The sequence below is a fragment of the Manis javanica genome, chromosome 3 (assembly GCF_040802235.1).
Source record: "Manis javanica isolate MJ-LG chromosome 3, MJ_LKY, whole genome shotgun sequence".
Lineage (NCBI taxonomy): Eukaryota > Metazoa > Chordata > Mammalia > Pholidota > Manidae > Manis > Manis javanica.
Genome location: NC_133158.1, coordinates 38,305,639 through 38,321,072, shown reverse-complemented (window position 1 = coordinate 38,321,072; position 15,434 = coordinate 38,305,639). Strand labels below are relative to the sequence as shown.

Below are 15,434 nucleotides of genomic sequence, written 5' to 3'. Positions count from 1 at the left end.
AGGTGGCCTTATTTATTTGCCTTCTGTGGGCCTCCTTTATTTCCCGTGAACTGGAAACAACGCCTGCCTCATAGCACTAAACAAGCAGTGCCGTGCTAGAGCACGTGCACAGTGCCCAGGGATGCGGTGCGGGCATCGTGACACCACCGGCACCTTCCTGGAATGCTCATCCAGAACTGCTGGACACTGGGGCCTGGAGGAGGGCTATCTTAGAAAAAGAGGCTGCAAAGACACAATACAACCAGGTGAGTGAGGGCTTCGGATGCCTCTGAGAGGACTTTCGAACTTTCCTTACTTTCAAACAAAACTTCCAACTTATGTCCAAGTCAGGCTCACTTGGAAAACACAACAGAGAGAACAGGTGCCTCCAGTGTCCCCGCTGGGGGCACTGTTTGCAAGGGGACCATGGGACGCACAACGCCTCTACCCCCCTTTCCCGGCTGGCACTTGGCACAGGACTCCAGAGGCAGATCACAGAGCAGACACGCCGATGGGCCCACGAGAGCAGGGCAACCACCACACTCCTGCCAGAAGCCCTGCCTTCCATCCCCATACACACCCACCGCCCTACACCCCATCCTCTCCTTCTCCTTCTGCTACTATACCAAAGGTGAGCGGTTGTTTTTTAATTTTTAATAGGTACTTTAACTTTTTATTATTTACTATTTTAAACACCTACATAAACAGAAAAAAATGGTATAATCACCCAGACTCAAGAATTACCTACTCTCAGCCAATCTGAGAAAGGGTTCTGGGTCCCTCCCCCAGGCACCTGCCTTCACCCCCCACTCCCAAGACAGAAGCTCCCAAACTACCCTCCCACCCCCACCACCCGCTGCTGGGTCCCCCGTCCCCCAATTCCTGCATCTCTCCCCGCAGGCATCTCAGCGCCCAGACTAGCTCAAAGTTCTCAAGGCTCCAATTCCCAAAAGACAAAGGTAAGCCCCGCTCCATGGCCACCCCTTCCTGGCCCTTCATCACCCCCAGAAGGCGAGGGCCCACCCAGTCCTCCCAGCCCTGCGCTGGGGACCGACTCTGCTCCTGACCCCCCCTTCCTGGCCTCGGTGCCCAGTGCTGCGCACCTGCTGTTCCTTCTCAGGCACCCCCAGGGTGCCCCCACTGCTTTCCCACCTGGACCTGCGGCAGTCCCCAGGGTTCTGTCTGAGGGCCTTTCATTTTTAAGAGCAATGCTACCAACAGTAAGTGACATCTACTGATGTTCTGTTTCCCTTTATTAAACTTACTAAGTGAGCCCCCTCAACAACCCTAGGAGGTTTTACTATTACCTTAAAGACAAGTAAAGAGGCACAGAGAGCTTGAGCTGCTTGTCCAAGGTCACAGCATTACTCAAGTAGCCCCGCGGGATTTGAACCCAGGCAGTCTGATGCCAGCATTCTGCTCTGCATCACTCCAGTACGCTGTCCTCTCTGTTTCACACCGTTCCTTGAGAACTGCGTCCACATCCAGGGCTTAAATGGTGACTGGGGTGCTGCCCACTGCCTCGCCCGCCCCCAACAATAGTTCCCCGTCCCTGAGCATCTGAACTTGGAAAGCCTGTGGGTTCCTAAAATGTAGCTCTTCCTCCCACCCCCTGCCCTGCATCCCTTCTCAGCTGAGACACTGACCCCAACAACTGCCTCTCCCACAGCCCCACCTTCCAAATTTGTCACAACACCATGGAGTTCTAACTCATTCTTTTCATCTGTGCCTTCTCTCCCCACCCACTGGCAAACCCATGCTGCCACCAGCCCATTCTCCCTAGGAAGCCAGACGGAGCCCAACCTCAGACTCGAGCCCATCACCGCCCCCACCTCGAGGGCTCAGCCCACTTGTCTAGCAGCTCTGGGAGGTGCCCCACATGGCCTTTCTACCTCCATCACCCCCAGCGAGCTCTTCCTCACTCTCAGCGGAGTGGGAGGACATTCCCGCGGCCCCGGACCGTTTGGGTGACCTCCTCTGTGCCCCACAGCGCCTGCACGTAACCTGTCTGCCACAGCCCGGCCACGGCTCTGATGAGAGAAAGAACTGGGTGTGGCATCTGCACTACACTCATTACATCCCGGAAGCTGGTCTGGCTTCAAATGGGTCTTTACTATCCCCTTTTCCAGATAAGGAAACAGAGGCCAAGAGAAGCTTTCCTGACATCACTGACTTAGGGAGGGGTGGAACCAGGATTCCAGTTCACAAGCTGGCCCTGGCCCCGCCGGCCCTGAACTCACATGCAGCACTGGAGCAGGGCCAGGACAAATGCAGACTCGAGAGGAATACAGCATGCCTTCCATGTTTTTGAGAAAAATAAACCTAACATCCTTTTAAAAAGACAGCCTAGTTTCACTGTCTAATCGCAACATGAGTAGCTGCCATTTATTGAGTCCATAACACATACCAAGTACCCAAACAGGCATTTTCCACCTATTATTTCAACCAATCCTCACAGCCACACCAAATTAAACAGGTAACTAGACCCACAGATCCAGTGAGAGCATGTAGGTGGGGTCAAGGGTCAAACCCGGTCTGATCTGAAGCCTGTTCTTATTGATAAACTGCTCCTAAGATACAGCAATTAACTAAAAACCAGACAAGTAAATGTCATGCTGCAATTTACACTCGCCTTGTCTTTCAGCAACTAAAACTTACTTTCACACAAATTAAACTCGCAACATCAGTGTGGACGTAGGGCTAGTTTACAGCTTAAAGTCATGTGTCATATCTACCTTCCACGGGGCACTCAAATGGCTTTGTGCCCAGGTGGGTGACGCTGTGGCCTTTCAGATGCTCTGCTCTCGTGAATGACTTCCCACAGCCTTCCACAGGGCAGGTGAATCTGCGGTCGTCATCGTGCTTCCTGCAGGCAGAGAAACAGGGACACTGACTACTCACTAACCTGGGGGCACCAGGCCTCAGAGGCGATTCTTTGTCTAGAAGTCTGCAAAATATAACAAACTACAAACTCTTTGCATTTAAAAAAGATGACCGATACATTTCAGAAAGTCTCATTCCTGTCTCCAAACCACGTGAGATTTGCATTTAGCTACCCTGTCATTAGAAATTCTACTTTAATGACTAAGCTGACCTCAGAGTCAGACACAGGCCAGTTAGTGATGCTTCACTCTAGGAACAGCTGAGTCCCAAAGGAACTGAAGAAGCTATTTCATCAATAGCTTAGAAATCCTGATATAAATAAGTTTTCAAAGCTATAGAGGGGCAAGTGCGCACAAAAAACACTGGCTGCAATGCTAGGAAGATCCTCTCAAGCCCTTGCATAGTGTCTTTTTCCTAAGTAACATTTCTATTATCAAACGCCTCAAATCCCAGCTGTGCAAGCAGGGACAAACCACCCAGCCTCTCCGGGTCCCAATGCACAGTAGGGAGAACACAAACATCAGAGTCAGAGTTGTGAATATTAAACGTGCTACACATGTAAATTGCTGAGCAGCACCTGCACTCGGCCCTCCAAGGTGGAAAGTTTATAGCTTTTCCTTGCCAGAGGAAAGCTTACTGTACAACATCCATATTTTTTAAATAGTGAATTGCATCTAAAGTATACCTATTAAACTTAAAAACAAGTATACATAGACTTTGGGCGATCAGATTCTGAGTATTTTCTTCTTATAGCTTTCTGAATTTTCTTACATTATGTACACTGGGCTCCTTTTTTTAGTAACTTAAAATATCTGCAGATACTTCATCCATAGGCTTTTGCTACTGACAAACAATTCAACTTTTTCAAATATGTTTTCAGATCAATTTTCAAAAGATAATTCAATCAAAACATAAAGATTACCTTTTGTGCCTTAGAAGTTTAGACATGCTGGTGAAGGTCCAGCCACAACTGTCAGAGTCACAAATAAAAGGTCGTTCCCCTTAGAAAAGAAAAAAATTACACCATAGAATCATAAAAGCAAGCCACTGCGAAGACAGGACTTGAAGCCAAGCTTTGTAGCACGCTCTAGCTCGGTACCTGTGTGGCTTCTCAGGTGGATTTTCAGGCGACAGGCTTTGTCGTATTGTTTGCTGCATCCAGGAAAGGAGCAAGAAAAGAGCTCTTGTTCCCTGAAGTGGGCTCGGTTATGGGAAAACAGAGCACTCACTGTGATGAACGTCTTCTCACAGCCTGAACAAAACAAACACAAAACCTGCTCACTGACCTGACAAAAACCTAACACGGCTCAACCAGTCACCAGCCCAAGGCATTGCTCGCACTGGAGCAGACAAGGCAGAAAATGATCAGAGGCACCTCCGGGAAGTTATGACCACGGTGTGGCTTTGTTACAGCCACATCAGGGGTGGCTAAGGGCAGCCAATAAGGCACACGCAGGCCACCTGCTGTGATGCGACTCTGAGATGAAGCAAGTGATTGAGAAAGTCCCACCATCACAGCCATCTCCTCCCAGTCCTGTAGCACAGATCTGCATACATCTTGTGACTTCAAATGTCAATGCTACCAATCAAAAAAATTAGATATCAGGACCATCTAAAGCCAACAATTTTCAAAATTTAATGTGCGTACTAATTATCTGGAGAACTTGCAAAAATTCTGATTCTGACTCAGTAGTTCTGACTGAGATGGGGCTTGCAGTTTTGCACTTTTAACAAGCTTCCAGATGTCCAGAATCATGGATGTAGATCCAAAGTGATGCAGCATTACTCTTCAACCCACACCCAGGTCCAAAATCTTCCCTCCCTCTTCTGAGTAGGGGAGTAGAGAAACACACAAAAATAAAAGCAATGTTTGAGAGGAATCTAAGAATGCAGAAATGAAGGAGATTTATGGCAGGACAGACAGCAATAATTTAATATTTCCTTTGAAAGTCAACTATTTCCAATATACGCATAAACCCTAAGTCAGATTTTGTCTATTGCATCCATACTTAAGGTTAAAACTACTTAGGATGTTAAATAGGCAGCAGCATTTAAAGTATCCAGAATGAGAAGTAAATAAATGCCTGCAGATACTATCAGGACTTTCAATCCTTTTTATTAATCTTAAAACAAGAAACCTAGTTAATTGCTATTTTGTGTTCCTAGCTGCATTTATCTTGCAGAATGAGACGTTCGTGGGTGATACTGCATGTGGGAACACATACATTAAGATTTCCTGAACTAAGTGTCAAGTATGCCAGCATTAGGATTTACATTTCAGGCACATGTCTTTTTAAAGATTTCTTTTAATTACTAGCTCCTTCATTATTTATTTTGGTAGGAAAAAAAAAGTTAGATACCATCTTATTGAAATGGGAGTAAATATTGGTTAATTTTTCCTATCACCATTATACAGCTCAATAGCATATCCTTTTGATCCACACTGCAGGAATCTGAGAGATCTTTGTCAGTTAAGAAAATATTCAAGCAGCTTCTAAACAAATGCGATTATCTTTACAAATATAGGAAATTTGAATCACAAGGTAAAGTTACTGCTCTTAGAACTTGAGAGATCAATATTAAATGATATAATTCCAAAAAAAAATAATAAAGAAAAAAGAAATTAGATACTAAAAGCTAAGACTTCTGTCTGATGGGATTGAGCTTGGAAGAGCCACAAAAGTTGCAGTACCTGAGACATTCCTACCCCCAGGTGATGCTGCACTTTTACTTAGCCTCTCTGCCCTTCTCTGCAACAGAGCCCACCTCTGTCATCTGGCTTTTCTTTTCCTTTCTGCCCATGGCAGAGTTCCCTGCTCTGTGAAAGGAGGTCATCCTGTCATCTTCCCTCACATGGCCTTTTCCATCCCGTCCATCCTCAACCCCCGGCTGAGCCACCAGGAAGGAGCCTACTTCAGCAATTGCCAGACTTACCACACCAAGTTTTCCTTTGACAAAAAGGTTCAGTGCTCAAACAGGGTGGAAAATGCCAGGCTGCAAGACGCTGCAACTCTTCTCAGAGCCCTGAGCATACTACCATCATGCCTGCTTACCCCCAAGATAAACACAGCACTCAGGATGTACCAGCCCGAGGGTCCTTGCTTTCCCTCGGAACATCTTCCTAATGCCTCCTCTTGGTGTAAATCTGCCCACCCCCAACCCCGCCCCACCTCCAAATCCTTCACACTCGAAGCAGGAAAATGTGAATGGGCTAAATAAATCTCTGCCTCAGCAAGAACCACCCCACCTCAGCGGACCATCATTTGCTTCCCTTTGATCCTGCCTCTGTGGTCTTTCCTACCCGTAGACTCCTCACCATCCCCACCGGCTCCAGCCGCTGCACCCTCAGGAAACTCAGGTCTGGAACATTCCCTCTCCTGCTTCTACTCATTTCAAACCTGCTCAACTGGAAACTCTCAGGGGGGACCTCATGCCCGAGAGCAGGCTGGATCCCACGTCTTCCTAGTCTTTACTCAGAAAGATTCCCTTCGTACATTTCATTAGGGATCAGGCAGTCTATAAGCCTCCGTCAATTCCTGGTGTGTATGATGGAGAAAGTTTTCCAATCAGTGTCCTACAAGCATGGTCTCCACGAAGAGGGATGCACATGACAGTCCCTGAGCACGTGGGAACAAAATGTTAGAACCTGTTAATATTTGTTTTTCACGTTACCCTTTGAAAATCCCCATATATGAGCAAATTTTATATTGTATACAACTATCAAGAGAGCACTGCCCATGTGCAATACATCGATACACATGGTAGGCCCATGCTGCATGCCTGCTAGGCACACGGCTGAGTTTTGTTTCAGAAGGGGACACAGAAGGTCCTTCACCCTGTCCTTGGCCCTCCCACCCCTGCCTGCCCCGGCCCCTCCCCACAGCCCAGTCCCTGCCTTGGCTGTGCGGTTCCAGCCACTGCACTGCCCCCCAAGCCAACTCCTTCCCGGGCAGGGACAGTCTCTCCTCCAGGGTGGCATGCGCTCCTTCTCTGAGCACCTAACCCTGCCTATCCTGGTGAAGAGCTCCCTGTGTTGGAACCTTACATCCCCAGCCACTGCAGGCAATCACAGTGGAGAAAGAGCTCTCTACTGGGTTTTTTCCTCGCCGTTCACCTGTCTCCTCATCTACAAAATGAGGATAGTTTTTAGAACTTCACAAAACTGTTTAGTCCAAAGGAAATAAAAGCATAAAGGCACGGCTGTGATGCACCACACACCTGCGATTATCCCCCAGCCCAAAGGGCTCACGTCCGGCCAGCTTCACGTGTGCCTCCTGGACGGAGTGTGCACCCGGTAAATACCTGCTGACTGAGTACTGCTAAGTTATGAGACCCAGGAACCGAAGACCTGACTCATAATCGGATCTCTGAGAAGATGCGTTGTCATTTCTTAAACAAATGTTGTCTCCACCGTGGAGGACAGCTGTTATCATCTGTGCTACCTCCCTGTCAAAATCCCTACGGCAACGCAGGTGTAGGATCGAATCGTCCGGAAAGAACTAAAACACAGACACTAAAGTGCTACGCTCCCGTCCCTCACTCTTGGCTTAGCAGGTTTAAATCCCGAGAGGGCGGCTGGAGGGCGGGCGACGCCGCAGCACTGGCGGCAGAGCCACCTGGGACCTGGGACCCCGTGCCCGCCCGCAGCCCGCGGCGTGCGGTTACCGGGGAAGTCACACTTGTACGGCCGCTCGGGCTCGAAGTGACTGCGCTGGTGCGAGCTGAGTTTGGCGTGCGTGGGGAAGAGCTCGGCGCACACTTCGCACTTGAACAAGTTCTCCTGCTCGTGGCCCTTCACGTGCGCCTTGAGGTTGTACACGGTGGTGAACTTCTTGCCGCAGCCGCCCACGGTGCAGGCGAAGGGCCGCAGCTTGTCGTGAGACTGTAAGTGCCGCTTGAGCTTGTAGGAGGTGGTGAAGGCCCAGCCGCAGCCGTCCAGCGGGCACTTGAAGGGCCGATGGCCCTGGCTGCCGCCGTGCGTCAGCAGGTGCACCTTCAGCTGGTGCTTCTTGGCGAAGGAGAGCGCGCACTGCGGCTCGGGGCAGCGGTAGGCCGGCGCACCCTGGCCCGGGGAAGCGCGGCGGCCCTCGGCCGGGCTCGCGGTCTCGTTGCCGGGCGGCGCGGACGGGCCGCGGGGCGGCGGGCCCGGGGGCGGCGGCGCGGCGGCCAGAGTGAAGACGCCGTGGTCGAAGCGCACCAGCAGGTCCTGGCTGTTGACGGTGACGGTGCCCGAAAGGGCGGCGCAGGGCCCGGGGGCGGCGGCCGCGCCACTGGGGCCCTGCTGCGGGCGACTGGCGGGGCTCGCGCCAGAGTAGGACTCGGCATCCCGCAGCCCGGGGTCGTCGGCCGCGGTGCCGCGCGCCACTTCTAGCAGCACCACGAAGGAGTCGCCGCCGTCCTCGGGGGGCGGCGGGCTCGGCCCGGGGCCCACCGCCGCCGCCCGGGCCTCCCCGCGCCGCGGTCCCGGCCCGCCATCTTCGGAGCTCCGCAGCAGCAGCAGACGGCGGCGCGCAGGGCCCGAGCTGGGCGGCGGCGGGCCTCGGCGGAGGCGGCCGGGGCCGCCGCCATGTTGGGCTCCGCGCGCAGCTGGGGCGGCCGGCAGCTCCGGGAGGTCCATTTTGGGCCCAGCAGCGGCGTCCAGGCCGCCGCTTCAGAGGAAGCGCCGTCCGCCCCGCCCCGCCCAGGCGTGCACTGCGCTGTGCGGCCGCCCCTTGCTGGTCGGCGCCAAGGCCCGGCGCGGATTTCCGGCCGGAGTCCCGCCCCGGGGCCGCGCGTGCGCGGAACCGCGGGACGGTGCGCCGGGCCCTCTCGCCGCTGGCTACCGTGCGCGAGTCGGGACGCTTCCCTGACTTAGCAAGCCTGCCATTCTTCTGGTTGGTGGGTTAGTAATAGCAGTCCACCGTCTTCACGCTCACCACTGAGGAAACTGAGGCGCAGAGAGCTCGAGGCCCTGGCCCGGGGTCCCACAGCGGGAGCCGGTGGACTCCGGGTTCCAGCAGCCGGCTTCCTGACCGCCAGGCCGCACACTGTCCCCGGGAGCTCAGGACCTGCCACCTGCCCGCTGCTGGCCTCTGGCCCTTGCAGCGCCCCCAGGCTTCCCGGTACGCGGGCCTCCCATCACGGCCTAGACTCCTGCTGCATTTCGTTCTAAACCACACAACCTCGCACCCGGCAGCTGTAACTCGCTGTTGGCTGAGCTTAGCCATTGCCCTGCTTCCCCGCACCCCAGCCCCGCATCTCCAGATTCAATCTGCAGTCCCTCCACTTTCCTTCATATCACCATTACCCAGATCCAAACCCCTATTTACTCCTAGGTTCTTTGGAAAATAACTAGGTAGCTGGTCCTCTGCCTTCATCCACCCCTCTAATTGTAGTAATACAGATTCCACCCAATCTATTGTGATCTTCCAAAAACGCAAATCAAGTGTGCCCGCTCCATGCACCCAGTTGCTCTTACCGCATTGCTGGTCTCCCTCTCAGTGCACACCTCTCTGTCCTCATTTCTCACCACTTTACCCCTCACTCTACCAGCCCACTGTCCCCATCTTTTTCCCAGTTCCTCCAGCAGGCCAAGCTAGTTCCAGCCTCAGAGACTGCACAGCTGGTCTTAGATTCCTCTGGGAAGATTTAGGTGGCCTTCATCAAAGTACATTCCACTTCCAAAGTGCACCCTTACCCAGCCCCTTTTTCTCCACCTCCCCTTTTACTTGCTTCCTATGTCTTGCAGCAATTGTTTTATTTGTCCCTTTCCTGGCTAGTTCATTGTGTCCCTCTTTAGAATGTAGACTCCTTGAAGACAGGAACTGTGTGGGTCTTATTCACAGCTCTATGCCCAGAGGCCAGCAGCGAAGACTCAGTAAATATGTATTGAATAAATGAATGCTTTGTTATAAATACTTTAAAAATAAGGTACATTAATAATATTGAATAGAATAGGAAACATCTTTATATGTATGAATTTATGCCAAAAATTTATTGTTCCAGGACCATTCAGTGGAGGGAAGACTCTCCTTTTCAAGAAGTAGCACTGGGACAACTGGACACCCACATACAAAAGAATGAATTTGGACCCCCCTATCTCCCACCAGGCACAAAAAATAACTCAAAATGGATCAAAGACCTAAATGTAGGAGCTAAAACTATTAGAAGAAAACCTAGATGTAAATCTGTGTGACCTTTGATTAGGGAATGGTTTAGACATAATGCCAAAAGCACAGGCAATAGAAAAGAATTGGGCTTCATCAAAATTAAATCAAAGAACACTGACAAGAAAGTGAAAAGACAGCCCACAGAATGGGAAAAAATTTTGCAAATCATTTATCTGATAAGGCTCTATTATCCAGATTATATTTTAAAAACCCTTACAACTCAACAACAAAAAGACAAATAGACAAAGGATCTGAATAGATATTTCTACAAAGCAGCAGCAAGCACATGAAACATGCTTGAATTCTTTAGTCCTTAGGGAACTGCAAGTCAAAACCACAAGGAGATACCACCTTATACTCACTAAGATAGCTATATATTTTTTTAATGGAAAAGAACAAGTGTCGGTGAGGGTGTGGAAAAATTGGATCCCTCATACATTTTTTTGCTGGGAATGTAATGTGGGGAAGCCACTGTGGAAAAAAACTTTGGAAGTTCCTGGAAAAAGTTAAATACAGAATTTCCATAGGACCTAGCCATTCTACTCCTAGGCAAATACCCAAAAGAAATGAAAAGAAAATCCACACAAAAGTTTATCTGTGAATAGTTAGAGTGGAATAATACTTATAAGAACAATTGGAGATATAAAAAGTGGAAACAACCAAATATCTATCAACAGACATGAGGGTAAACAAAATATGGTATCCATATAATGGAATGTTATTCAGCCATAAAAAGGAAGGAAGTACTGACATAGGCTATAATATGGGTGAACCTTGAATATATGCTAAGGGAAAGAAGCCAGACACAAAAGACCACATATCGTATGACTCCATTCATCCAAAATATCCAGAATAGGCATATCCATAGGGGCAGAAAGTATATTGGTGGTTGCCCAAGGATGAAGGGAGCAGGCAGCTGACTGACTGCTAGTAGCTACAGTTTCTTTTTGGGGTGATGGAATTAGACAGTGGTGATGAGGACACACACAGTGAGTGTACTAAAAGCCACTGACTTGTACACTTTAAAACACTGACCTTTATGTTCTGTATGTCACCACTAAATATATATTGTTAGGTAAAATCAATGCAGAACATGGTTTAGGAGACTCCCACTTGCATAAGAGGCAAAACTATATGTATATTCAGGTGTTTACATTTCCTTAGGAAGTTGCTAGAAAGATACACCAGATACTGCTAGTTGGTACCTGTCACTGCCTCTGAAGTGAGGTAGAGATGGGGCACTTCCACTTTATACTTTACTCCCTTTGGCGCTATTTCATTTTGGCTTAGATCATAAGTGTTTTTAAAGTAATTTTTATAATTAAATATTCTTTTACCCTGTGGAAAACAGTACGGCAGTTCCTCAAAAAACTAAACATAGACTTACCATATGATACAGCAATTCCCATTCTGAGTCTCTACCCCAAAAGGATTAAAAGCAGGGACTCAAACAGATATTTGCACCAACACATTCATACCACTATTATTCACAATAGCCCAAAGGTGGGAACAACCCTGGTGTCCACCAATGGATGAATAGATAAGAAAAATGTGGTCTCTCCATACAGTGGAATATTATTCAGCCTTAAAAAGGAAGGAAATCCTGACACAGGCTACAACATGGAGCAAACTGAGGACATTAGGCTCAGTGAACTAAGCCAGTCCCCAAAGGGCAAACCCTGTGGGATTTCACTTCTGTGAGGTCCCTGGGGTCGTCACATTCACAGAGACAGAAAACAGCATGGAGGCTGCCAGGGACCAAGGGAGTGGGATGGGGAGTTAGTATATAATGAGGACAGAGTTTCAGTTTGGGAAGATGGAAAAGTTCTGGAGATGGACAGTGAAGACCAGGGTGCTTTCCATGGAGACTTGCTCACAGACAAAGTGAGGTTGTAGATGCTGGCTTGCTGTGTAGACTAGAAGCTCTGCTGGGAGGGCTCTGAGGGGTGAGGACCAAGCAGCCTGGAGACACATGCTGCCTTTCCACGTGCACCCTCCATGTGTCATAGTGGCCCTCGTGGTCACAGCAGGATTGCTATGCTTCCAGGCATCACACCTGAGATTCTGGCAGGAAAAAAGGAAGGCAAAATGCAGTGCAGGCGCATCTAACCATTTTATTAGAAAAGCAGCAGCTTTCCAGAAGTCCTACCCAGCAGACCTCCACCTCATCGCATGAGCCGGAGCTAGACCAGCGGCCACTGCTGATGACAAGGGAGGAAGCCTTGAAAAGCAACTATGTTTTATAGGTGTACATTGCTCCTTGGACAAAACTGGAGTCTTGTTAGTAGGGAAAAAGGGGAGACTGGCCCCTGGGAAGGAGATGAATGTGTCTGTCAAGTGTTTGAGGACTCAGACCCCAGCTAGATTGTCCCCCTCTCTGCAGAAGTGGAGGAAACAGGCATCAGGTTTTGTGTGGCTCCTGAGACACCCACACCCAAACTCTTCCTCATTTCTTTATGAAGCATGAGTCATTTCTATGCCTGCCATGGGTGCAGCTGGGCCTGAGCTAAAACAGAGCTAAGGAGAGTGAGGTGCACGGTAACGCTGCCCCACTTTGCACAGCAGAATTTGAGGGTCTCCAGCCAGCAAGTGTGGCAGGGCCTGCCCAGGGACAGCTTCTGCCTGGTCCTCTGTATGGCCCTGGATGTTTCCAGCATCAGTTGGTGTGGTGTAAAGGGGGGAAGAAGAGAGCAGGGAGCTCATCTCCCCACTTGGCTCCTTTTGATGACTTGGCTGAGAATACAGCAGACCCTTGGCTAGCCTGTGGCAGTGGTGAAGATCATCGCCCCATTATATAGCTGGAAACTGAGGCTCAGACAGGCCCAGGACTTGAGGTCCTGCAGACAGGCTGAGGAGAAAGCTTAGGACTGCCTGGACACCATATCCACCTCTTAATTTAGGAGAAATTCTTATTTTACAGAAGAAACAGACATGCGCATTCCAGAGAGCAAGTTTTGGCCTCTACAATCCTTCCCCAGTAATATTGGACTTAAATAAACCCAAGTTTTATCAGAGGCTTGGTGTTTTATCTCTAAAGGCTCATTAATTACAAAGGAAGGGGGTCATCTCATGGAAGCAGTTACCCGATCCCCTGTCCCCATCTCCCAGGCCTGGTCGCACAGCAGGGTTGGGCCATGGCCTGTCCTGGATGGGAGCAAGGCACTGGAAGACCCCTCCCCAAAGGGGTTGCTCTGAGAAAGGCAAGGGGTTTGGCCTCGGTCCCACCTCATGAGCCAAACAAGACACATGTCCACCTCCAGCATGCCCCCCTCTGGGCAAAGAGGGCAGTGCTTTCTCTGGGGTCTTTCTTCCCACTTCCTTCCACCCCCACCCCACTGCCACCTTATGCTCTCCTCCTGACCAGCTCAGCTCAAGGGGCTTGTACCCAAAACCTGCAGTACCCCAGAGGGAGGGGCATCAGGGAACCAGGGAGGCAGGAGGGGGCCTAAAAGTGGGGGACTCCTTAAAATGAGAGGTGCCTACTCCAAAATGAAGGCTTGGAAAAGCATGGCCACATATCTCCCTTTGCCTGGGTCCTTTGCCTCCAAGACTGGCTGTGGCTCCAACCTTTACTGGGCTTGGGGACCTGGCGGGTGGGGTGCAAGAACCTAGCCCGGGGCCCAGAACAGGTCCCGGAGGACACTTGGTCCCAGGGTGAGCTCCTGGGTGGACTTCTGTTGTCAGGGACTAGGCGGTGCTTTCCTGCAGTTCCCACTGTGCGGCCATGGGGAGCACCTTCCTCTGTCCTTTTTGTCACAAGGAAGTATCACTTAGCCTTTAGGGCAGATCCCTGCCTGTCCCCATCCCAGGCCCCAGGCCCGCCCTGCCCATGATGCCCCGAATGGCCGCCCGCTCACCCTTTATCTCCCTGCCTGTTTTCCTCTACTCCTCTAAGCCCAGGGCCTGGTCGTGTTTCTCTGTGGCCAGAGCCGGAGGCACTGAGATGCAGAAAGAACCAGCACAAACAGGCCAGCAGATAGGAAGAGAGCTGCACAGGTGGAGGGACAGCAACAGGAGGCAGGGGGCCTGAGAAGCCCTGGCCAGAGGAGACCCTGCCCTCTTGGAAGAAGGAACAGCAAGAGGATCTGCTGAGGCCCAGACACTCATGGCATGCAGGCCCCTCGAAAGCTGCTGGAGTCTGCTCTGTGGCTGGCTTGGGGGTTCAGCCCTGAACAAGACTTCTGCTGCCCTCCTGGGGCCCCCTGTCATGGACAAATGGCTCCACCTATTGGGGTTTTAGCTGACTCATCTGTAAAATGGGGATGGTAAGGGGCACACCCTCTGGATATTGTGAGGCCTAGTGAGGGAGGCATGCAAATCTCCTGACACAGGAGACCCGGGTGTACAGTGGACCATGTGGTGTGGCTGTGAGGGTGAGCTCTGGGACCTAGCGGGATGAGGGCACACGGCTGGCTCCCAGGCTCCCGCTCATGGCTGCAGGGCCCGCTGAAGCAGGTGCTCGTCTGCCACCTCGTGCGGAAGGGTCACTGCCAAGCCCTTGCTCTCCTGCATCATCTGGCAGATGATCTCGTAGGCCTTCTGGTTCCCGGACCAACAGCGGCGAGCCACCTGCCGGCAGGGCATGGAAAGGAGGGGACAGCTCTTGGTGCCAGTATCACCAGGCTCCCACCCAGGCATTCTGGACACACTCCTGCCCTCTTCCACTTTGGGACCCTCCATGCTATCTGCAGGGCCAGCAGCCTTTCGCATCTGCTCCGCTGCCCCTCCCCAGCTCAGCCCTCTCCTCTCCTGGCCAGACCACTTCTTTACCGGCCCCTCTGATCTGAAACTCGCTGTCCTGTAGCCCACCCCATCTCCAAGAACATGCTCACCTCCACGCAGGGCACCAGGCCAAGCACCCAGAAGTCATCCTTGGAGAATCCACACATCCCTCAGATCTGCCTTAAAAACCCCCCAGGCTGGGTCTTCCTCTCCATCTCACCATCAGAGCTCCCCCAGACTGTGGTCATGGCGCCTCCCCTGCCCCCGCTGCCACTCCCACCAACCCCCACCAGCATGCCCCCAGACCCCACCCACTCCCTCACTGCTTCACCACCTTCAGAATGAGGGCCACCTGGCTCTGCTGGGGGCCACAGGGACCCCTCACTCTTCGGGGTTGAGCTCAGCCTCCAGGACCCCCGACAGTTGGACTCCAAGCCCTTGTGTGGGGCTCTGCAAGCCGCCCACCCCATTCCACTCCTGTCTGCTGACACACATCCTCCCCTGTTCTGCCTGGCTTCCGATTCGTGCTGCTTCCCCCTCAGCGCTGCTTGTGATGTGGTCGTAGACTGGAAGGAAGCCCACAGCATGGTCACATGCACACAGAGAAGCAACTGTGTGATGGTAACAGTTCATAGCCACACTAGCTTAAGAAGCTGCACTCTGACCCACCTTCAGAGATGGAAAAATAATGCTATAAAAGGA

General features: G+C 51.3%; 2 protein-coding genes across 8 annotated transcripts in view; both read right to left on the bottom strand.

Moving 5' to 3' along the window:
• Positions 1-8,589, bottom strand: part of ZXDC (ZXD family zinc finger C) — a 36,330-nt gene extending 27,741 nt beyond the window's left edge. The window contains exons 1-4 of one of the 5 annotated variants that reach the window (XR_012129074.1): positions 7,528-8,568; positions 3,962-4,114; positions 3,785-3,863; positions 2,715-2,845 (exon numbers count right to left, since the gene is read on the bottom strand). Coding sequence is in view for 3 of the 5 variants with exons in the window: in XM_073231163.1 (XP_073087264.1) it covers positions 2,715-2,845; positions 3,785-3,863; positions 3,962-4,114; positions 7,528-8,479 (1,315 nt within the window). In the remaining 2 variants the exon portion in view is untranslated. Of the gene's footprint in view, positions 1-2,714; positions 2,846-3,784; positions 3,864-3,961; positions 4,115-7,527 lie in introns of all 5 variants that reach the window. The other 4 variants (XR_012129075.1, XM_073231163.1, XM_017669911.3 and 1 more) reach the window with 4 other exon arrangements.
• A 3,521-nt stretch (positions 8,590-12,110) lies between these two features.
• UROC1 (urocanate hydratase 1) overlaps positions 12,111-15,434 on the bottom strand; it is a 38,708-nt gene continuing 35,384 nt past the window's right edge. For all 3 annotated transcript variants that reach the window (XM_017669914.3, XM_017669916.3, XM_017669915.3), the window contains one exon: positions 12,111-14,579. In XM_017669914.3, the coding sequence (XP_017525403.2) occupies positions 14,439-14,579 (141 nt within the window). In that variant the 3' untranslated portion in view covers positions 12,111-14,438. The remainder of the gene's footprint in view (positions 14,580-15,434) is intronic.